Source organism: Maylandia zebra, linkage group LG13, assembly GCF_041146795.1.
Source record: "Maylandia zebra isolate NMK-2024a linkage group LG13, Mzebra_GT3a, whole genome shotgun sequence".
NCBI classification, from domain to species: Eukaryota; Metazoa; Chordata; class Actinopteri; order Cichliformes; family Cichlidae; genus Maylandia; species Maylandia zebra.
The window spans coordinates 17852869-17861891 of NC_135179.1; the positions used below are offsets into that span (position 1 = coordinate 17852869).

Here is a 9023-nt window from a genome sequence, read left to right on the forward strand (position 1 = left end):
CCACCCATCATCTTTTCACTGTGACAAACTAATTCAGTATGTTTTAAGCAAATATTTGTAAATGTAGAAGTCAGCAAATTGAACATTCAAATAAGAATTATAATCGTTTAGGAATATGTTGGCAATAACAGTTGTAATCAGTGACAGAATACATACAATCATTTCTATGTAAAAGTCCAAAGGGGGTCATTGGTGACTATTATATACAGATGACTTAAAGAACCTTGCTGACCTGATGATGATGTTTATATTATATTAACCTTTTAAACTTCTCCATTTCATTTTTGTTTGTTTGATTGATTTTATCTTTGATTTTCTAATTAATTATTATTTTCAGACATTTTTATGGGGAAAAGGATTTTGTTCTGACTCATCTCTGTAGATTCGTTTTTTTTCTTTGTCACTTTATGCATCAAATATCTGCCTGAAGTCTTGCTACTTTGTGTCTGTTGCAATGATTGGCTGCAAAAAATTACAATGAAATGTTAATAAAACCCATAAGAAAGTAATAATAATTTACTCATTTAGTTATTAGTAATTTAGTATACAGCTCTACACATCACCTGTATTGAAAATTAGTGCCACCACAGTTCTTCTCCATTCCTCAGACATCCTCTTACTCTCCAATACTGTGCAAAACAGTCTGTTTACAAAGTCCACCACCCTCTCTCATGTACACCTCCGTACCTCCACAGGTAAGTCATCTGGACCAACTGCCTTTAAACTCTTCTTTCTCTTCATAGCTGCCCACTCTTCCCCCTGTATTATGTCCTGATTATGTTTTTGAGTGAATATGATCACCTACAAAGAAGCTATTACAGCCCTAACTGGTAGACCGAGTATTATGAGCAGATATCGTCCAGACACAGATGTATCTGCATTTTCTTGCTTTCAGTCCAACACCTGCCCTCATTTTGGTCGGCTGACTGGCATAGTAGCATTCAATCAGTGCTATATTATCAGTGTAACAGTAGCCTTTTTCTTAGTAGTTTGCAGTGGTTCTTCTGACCTTGTTAGTTATGTGTCCCTTGCTTGTGCCCTGAGGGAATTTAGGATAATTGAGGATCTACTCTGGGGACCTTTACTGGATACATGCCCTGACCAGTATTTGGTCTCCAACCTGTTGTTCCAGAGACTGTAAAGCTGCCACTACACTATCCACATAATATGGTTACAAAGCAGGGACCAGGAACTGAAGGAACAACTGGAGCAGATGTGGATTTTATGGAAGGAGCTGGAAACTGGAAAAGTGGCTGCAGCAGATTCCGGCATCTGTCCAAAGGAGTGCAGTGCTAGGAACAGCTAATATACTTGGCCAATGGTAAAGGCCCTGAGCTTGAGGACCACACAAATACAGCTTTATATATTCAATTATTTATTTAGGCTTAAAAAAACTTTTTTGAATTTAGATTTATTGCACTTTTTTTTTTTGCCATGTTAGAGTATTTTTTTTCACATCATATTTTATTTTATTGATCTGTATTGTCATAGCTTGCCGTTTTTGGGGGGTGGAAGAAACAGGAACATTAGCAGGTGAACTGATATAAACCTCATATTCAACTTTGTTACAATACAGTAAAATAACGTCAGAGCCACTGTTATGGATAAACACTGCAAACTAAAAACCGTAAAGGAAATCTCCAGGCTTGTGTCTGTGGTGCATTGTCGACTCCCAGCCTGTAGGGGGTGATTGTGGTTTCCGTGCTGCGTTGAAAGGACAATGGTTGCTTTCGCTAAAGTGCGTCGGTTGTCCAACGTTGGCGCCAGATGAGCTGTGGCGCCAGCTACACACACAGGCATAGAGAAAGAGAGAGAGAGAGTGTGCTAGAGAGGGAGGAAGATACTGAGCAGTCTACCCAGGCTTACTACATACAGTTTGCAACGCTTCTCTCTTTTTAAAATTCTCTTTTCAGCAGTCACAAAGTAAGCGGACAGAAAGGTGGGTGCGGGCCTGCAAGAATTTACACGTTTAAACAGCCGTGATCCTTTATTCCTAATGATGTGTTATATCGTTTAAATTCAGCATACTCTGGCATCAATAGCAGCAACGGCAGAGAGGCATAGAGGGTCGTTTGTGTTCAGCTTAATATATCATCGTAGTTTTTATCGTTATTTTAGTCAGCGGTGTGTCTTGTGCGCCTCGGGTTCTGAACTTTGAGATGGAAAAATACAGGCCCGGGCTGGCACTGCTTGTGACATTATGTGCTGCTAGAACAGCAGGCAAGCACAGCAACACACTGGTATAAAAGACTATTTCAGGTTCGATTCCTATCCAGGCTATTTTTTGATTGCTGTTTGCGATTGCTGCAGACTCAACTCGTCTGTATTTCTTTCTATTTGCTTGCAGTTTGTCTTTGCATGCGAAACCACACTTAAACATGGTCGGATGGGCGGTTTAGTAAAGCTTCCGCTCCAGTGTTTTACTATCTACAGGCTATATAACTAAACTGGAGTGTAGGCTCTAACTGTGTTAGCAGACTGGATTAGCTGGGGGTTAGCTTGGCATCGTGGCTATCTAGCCAGCACGCTAATAATGTCTCGGCTGGATAGCTGCTAACATCAGCAAGGCCGCCATTGGAGTCGTGCGTGCGGTTTGTCGACTGCTGCCGCAGTGAAGGAGTGCTTCGGGTTTGTAGCCAAGACTCATCGTGTCCTTTCAAGTAGCGATTAAACGGCTTTTCTTGGTTGTTTTTGTCCGTATAATTCATTTCAAGCTGCATATGGCGGCGGATTTGTGTTTCGAGAAGTTCTTGTCTGCGTAAAAGACGTCCTTTCCCGGGCTTTTCGCACACCGTTTCGGGCTTTCATGGTTAGCCATCTTTGTTTCAGCTAGCCCACTCCTGACTGGAAATCACGGTGTGGCGCTTAGCGTGCTAACCAACTCGTCGTCGGCGTTGGTGTTGTGCGATAACGTTACTAGCGCTCAAACTATGATTTATGGTTGTCTCTGTGGTTTCCTGAGCACTCTTGGTTAATCTTTGTGAGCATAGCGCTGTCGAGATCGCTCTAATTTTAATGTTTAGAATGGCGGAAGCTAGTGCAGCTACCATTAGCAAGCGGCAGCCATCTTAGGCGAGTGTGTAATCTTGGCTAGCCTGGAAGTGCTGGTGTGGCACAACAAGATGGCCTGTTAATACTCGCACAAGGAGAATTTCCGCGTCGGTCGTTGTCATAAATTGCACTTGAGCGCAAAATTCAGTGCTGGTTTGGTGTAAGTATTTCGCTGTTTATGGACTTCTCACTACAATTACTCTGGTGAGGTTTTCCTTGAAGCTAGTTAGCTGGCTAAATCGTGAACACATTAGCAGCTAACACAATGCTGTTTTATCGTTAACCAGTCTCCCATCGACCGTAGCCAGCTAACTAGCGGCTATATTGGCTATTTGTAGCTTATTTGGAAGGCTAGCAACCAGCAGTTAAATGTTTAATAACAAAACCCTGCTGTTTAGATGTCCCGTTCTTATTTCGAGATGTATTCAGTTATGACTCACAATGAACTGCGCAGATAAGCGACAAGTGTAGGCCAGCCAAGTTTTTTGCTTGCGGATTAAGATAGAATTGCGAGTCTGATTATGATGTTCAGTTGGGTTTTAACATTTGTTAGCTGAGGAAGTCTACGCTAACTTGGCTAGCAAATTGTCGGTAAACCTTTCTTAGTAGTATTTGAAATTATCAGGTTATGTGAGATGAGGAGTGCAGGCATGAAAACATTATAATACTCCTGCCCCACCACTTTATTCATGCACAGTTTCTGAGCATAATGCTAAAGATTGAGCCGTTTTAAAACCCATTACCTTAGGCCAGTGGTTGTATAGTACAATATACAAATACACTTAAATCCAATTGTGGCCCCTCTTGTCTTGCCGATCATCTGTTAAACAAACGAGTCACCATCGTTTGTTTGTGCTGCTTTTTGTGTTTGTGGAGGTCATGACTGTATATCCTGGACATACAGTGATCTTTACCTGGAGACTAGGTGGCAAAATTATGTTCACCAAGATTTGCTTTTGCTTACCTTGTCTAACTAGATTAAACCTGACTGTTGGTGTGAAAACTGTCTTATTTAACTTATAATTTGGAGAGGCTGTGTATGTTTGATTCAGTATTAAATCTTTTTTTTTTTTTTGGTATGGCTTTAAATCCTCCCAATGATGGATCCATCAATTTTCTTCCACTTATCCAATGTAAACTGTGCAACTGTAACAGAAAACACGTTTTTGTAAAAGGGACAGAACTGAACAGTGGTCATACTTTCACACTTCCCATGTGATTGCCATGTGCTTGTAATAAATGGATGAACTATTCACTTTACTCTTGTTTTATTTGTTAAATAATAGATCTGATGTCTGCTCATAGTGTACACGTCTTGCTCAACAATTAATACTTAGAGTATACTTATTAGTGAGTGCTGATATTCTGTTTATTCAATTATCCTGTTTTTTCAGAAATGACTCGACTATGTTGGCTGAAACTGGGCTGGTGCTGTGTGATTAACTGAATTTTAGTGTCAGTTACTGTTTTGGATTTCAGTTGTTATTATGAAAACGAGGTAATCGAGGTCAAACTTCATGTTTTGATTAATAATATTGCTCTAATTTTGTCTTTCAGTCCAACTTTTGGTGCTCCCTGAAAGCCCAAAAGTTTCCAGAAAACCCACCATTTTAAGGACTCCGTTTTCAAGTTCAGCAAATCTACAATTTTACCAAAGTTAGTAAACTTTGCCATGATCTGTCACCCAGACTTAGACTCCTACTTAAAATTTCATTACATTTATAAGTGACAGTCAAGCAAAAGTTTTTCTTTACCAAATGCCTTTGGCTGTGAACAGTTATCTAAAATAAATTGTTTATTTTCTACTCTCACAGGTCTGCTTGACAACAAGAGCAACAGCGCGGCACAACACAAGACAAAGGTCTATCCCCCCGATTCTTTAGTAGGTCATCATCCGGCAAGAAAACGGAGGTCGTGGGGTTGGAGTGTGTTCTCATGGCCGAGTCAGAGACTGAATGTGACACACCCGGCCTTGACACACTTGGGTCGGAGTGTGTCATAGCCCACAGCCATGTCGACCTTCACTATGGAGCAGAAACTGAGATTATGACAGAAGAAAAGCGTGGATTAGAGCTGGAAATCCACGGTTCAGACTTAAAGATCCAGGGACTGGGGACAGAGCTCGGAGCTGTAGCGTGTGTGGATGCAATTGTAGCCGAGACAGACCATGATTACATTAAAGTGGAACATGGTGACATGCACTGTTTCACTGGAGCTGAAATCAAGACGACGGGAAACGAGGCTCTGCTGGGAGAGGTGCTGCTTAAGACGGAAAGTGAACATGTGGTAAAAGTGGAGTCTGACCATGGCGGGGAGCTGACAGTTGAGTCTGAAAACGGTGTAATCATACATGAAGCCCATGGCCTGCAGTGCAACGAGTGCGGGGAAATTTTTGGCAGCATAGCTGATCTTCACCAGCACTTTGAGATCCACAAGGACCTCAACCCTTACATCTGTGTCCACTGTGGTGAGAGCTTTGCTGTAGAGGCCAGTCTCAAGCAGCATATGAAAATTCACATGAAAGAGAAGCCCTATGTCTCTCCAGGAGTTGAGATGATGGGCAAAGATGTTATTGATGCCTTCAGCCTTAAGTCTCATCAGATGATTCATTTGCCAGACAAGCCCCACAGATGCTCAGAGTGTGGTAAGAGCTTTGCAGCTGCAATCACCCTAAGGGAACACATGAAGATGCATTCAGAGGACAAACCCTACAAGTGCACTCAGTGTCGGAAGAGCTTTGTCCGCAGAAGGCATCTGAAAAAACACCAGGAGGTGCACGCACGTGAGAAGCCATATACCTGTGGGCAGTGTGGCAAAGGCTTTGCTACATCTTCAAACCTGAAGCAGCACCAGAAGACCCATGCTGCGGTCGTTCTTGGAGACAAACCCCACCGATGCGCACAGTGCGGGAAGTGTTTTGCTGCAGCCGCCACTCTGAGAGAGCACCAGAGGATCCACTCGGGCGAGAAACCGTACAAATGCAACATGTGCAGGAAGAGTTTTGTCCGCAAACGTCATCTGAAGAAGCACCAGCAAGTCCATGCCGGAGGCAAGCCCTACACCTGCAGACACTGCAACAAGGGCTTTAATCACTCCTCTTCACTCTCCCGCCATCACAAGACACACCTGCAGAATCCAGTGTTTTCTCCACCTCAGCCTGGGAAACCCATGACCTACGGCACTCCCCCAAAGCAGAGAGTGCACCAGCAGGGAGAGAAGCCCTACATGTGTCACCACTGTGATAAGGGCTTCAATCATTCCTCTTCCTTGTCGCGGCACCAAAGAGTCCACTCTGAGGGAAAGAGCTACACCTGTGCTCACTGTGGCAAAAGATTCAATCACTCTTCCTCGCTTGCAAGGCATCAGAGAGTTCACTTGGAGAACAAGCAACAACAGCAGCAGCCGCAACCACCGCAGGCACAACAGCAGCAGTACACCACCATCCCCACAGGGAAGGGATTCCCCAACAATACCTTCCCAAAGCAGCGCATCCTGACGGTTGAAAAGCCATACAGATGCTCCCAATGTGGAAAAGGCTTTAACCATTCTTCTTCCCTCTCCAGACATCATAGGATCCACGTAGACCAGTGAGCACCCTTTTCCCACCCTCACATGTGGTCCCATGCAACGCGGCTCCCCCCGCTCCCAAGAAACCCTCCCTTATCCTATCCTCATTTATGTTCTACCAATGTTCTCTTCATTGATATTACCACATGACAGGAAATGCCAGACCCAACTTCTATAGACAGGAGAGGTCAGGTAAGCACATGACGCTGAAGTGGAGCAGCTGAGAATGGATGGACAGTAACACACAAGTCTTCAAAAGGACGCGGCTTGGCCTGAAAGACTGCAACCTATAATTCAGAGCTGAACCCGGGGCTTTGTGCTCAGTTTAAAGAGGGTATAATAATAGATTCTTGAAGAAGTCTCTATTCTTGTTTGTGATTATGCTTCACATGCTCCAGGACCTCTTTTCGAACACTTTTAAAGAAAACAAAATGTGATTTGAAGATCTACATGATAAATTTGTTACCTGGGGGAGCGTTGGGGGGGAAATGTGTTTCGCCCACTGGATGGTTTTTCAGTCATGCACCTTCAGGTGGGCAAATAAGCTTTTCAGCTGCAACTTTATCCAAGGTTACCGACACAATTGGTGAACGAGAACTGTTTCGATTTAAATAGCTCTTTCGTTTTCTCTCACACAACCCATGTGAAGCAAATATCAGAAATCCAATGTAAATAATATTGATTTTCTTTTATATATATGTATAGGTGACTAGTGTGATGTTTCAAAAGATTACATTTTTGATAGTAAGCTCCACTTTGTCTCCATTTTTTTTTTTTTTTTTTAAGTGCTGGAGATCAAATTGTTGCAGGTGTTCAGTTGCAGCTTGTTCTTGACATTGGGCTCCACCAGACTTGAGCCATCCTGTATATTTATAAGGTTGTTATTTTGTATGTCTATGATGAGTTGGCGTTGCTGCATAGACTGTACAGAGAGCAATACTGGCTGGCTGACACACTGTCTATTATGACCTGCGGTTTAGCCATAAAGAAATGCATAATAGAAAATAAAAACCTAATGGGTAGCATATTCCAACATGAGCCGTGTCCTAATTATTTACCGTGCGGTTTCCTCTGTACCCAAGCACCAAATGTACATTAAATGCAACATCACACTTTAATCCTTTGGAGACTAATTCAATTACCTGTGTATAGCATATAGGTAACTCTTACTCATGTTGATCTGCGAACTATCACAATTTGATCTAAATGGAGAGAGAAAAAAGATTGTGTATACTAAAAGACTACATGAGAAAATCTCACTTTTACAAGATTTTCCAATGTCCAACGGATAGCGTTCTATTTACTGTTCTGTGTAAAATATCTTTTACAAACTGATGTATTTTTTTAGATACGGCTTGGGCTATATGAAAGGGAATGAGAGAGATACAGTTTTTATCAGAGTGAACATTTTGGTGAGCAATATTCTTTTTATTTCAATAACAGTTGTGCTTCACTGTAGCATAGGTTTCTTCCTTGTGTTAGATAGGTGCCTTATTGCATGCTATGTAGAAATGTATGCCGAGCTGTTGAGAAAAAAAAGTTAGGGGTTCCAGGAGTCTTTTGTTCTTATTCATACTAACTTTACCCTACATTTTAATTTGATGTCACTGATACCTATTTTTTTGCTTTTTTTGCTTTTGTGTATATTACCATGTGTTTACACTGTTACTACCATATTGTCTATTTTTTTTGCCCCTTCATTTTTGTCAATGGCCTCACTGTAGAGAGAAAACATGTAAAAGATCCATATAGACTTCTCTTAAGGGCAAATCCTGTAACACCTCTTCCCAGTTTCTGAGTGGCACATATATGGATAAATAAAGGTTGTTGACTACCTTGTGGTGTTCAGTCAATGGAGTACAGAGATTTATGACAAAGTCCATTATTTTCTAGATGGATGCCGTATTGCTGACACACAACTGGTGGGTTATGTGGGTTAATGTGTTGGCATGTTTACCTCAAGACAAGGTTGCGGTTGCATTTCCACAGTGTCTCCACATGGTGTCACTCTTTCTCCTTGAAACATCTTCAAGAACAGGGAGATTCCGGCTGTGAAGCAGGTCCTGGTCTTCAGTTTAACATCTGTTTAAATAGTAGTTTTATCCTTCCTGCAGCTGAACATTTTTAACTGAAACCTCACCTAAACTTGTTTGGCCTTCAAGGCTAGGAACAGCCCTTTTGAAGCTATACAAAGAAAGCTTTTGGGAATTTCCTGTGACCTCTGTAAAAACATCCACGTAATGTCTCCCACGCTCACCACTACACTGGTTTATATTCATTCTCAACTGCAGGGTGACCTAAGTCTGCTGAGGCAGACGTTCAAGGCTGAGGACTCATTGTCACGTAACCCTCAGAAATACTGAGGTTATGCAGACACATGGATATTTGCACTGGGGTGGCTGTGG

The 9023-nt window shown here is 42.1% G+C and overlaps 1 protein-coding gene across 4 annotated transcripts; it reads left to right on the forward strand.

Moving 5' to 3' along the window:
• The first annotated feature begins 1736 nt into the window (after positions 1-1736).
• On the forward strand, positions 1737-8454 carry si:ch211-198a12.6 (uncharacterized). 4 transcript variants are annotated; one of them, XM_012919262.4, is made up of 4 exons: positions 2355-2628; positions 4446-4506; positions 4609-4707; positions 4866-8454. In XM_012919262.4, exon 4 carries the CDS (start codon positions 4987-4989, stop codon positions 6640-6642), a length of 1656 nt encoding a protein of 551 aa, XP_012774716.1. In that variant the 5' UTR covers positions 2355-2628; positions 4446-4506; positions 4609-4707; positions 4866-4986; the 3' UTR covers positions 6643-8454. The 4 variants fall into 4 exon arrangements, with proteins under 4 accessions (XP_004551783.1, XP_012774716.1, XP_004551786.1 ...); XM_004551726.3 differs by lacking the exons at positions 2355-2628; positions 4446-4506 and adding an exon at positions 1737-1939; XM_004551729.4 differs by lacking the exon at positions 4446-4506.
• The last annotated feature ends 569 nt before the right edge of the window (positions 8455-9023 follow it).

Coding starts and splice junctions, on each gene's coding strand:
- si:ch211-198a12.6 (XM_004551726.3), top strand. CDS start 4,987: ATGGCCGAGTCAGAGACTGAATGTGACACACCCGGCCTTGACACACTT.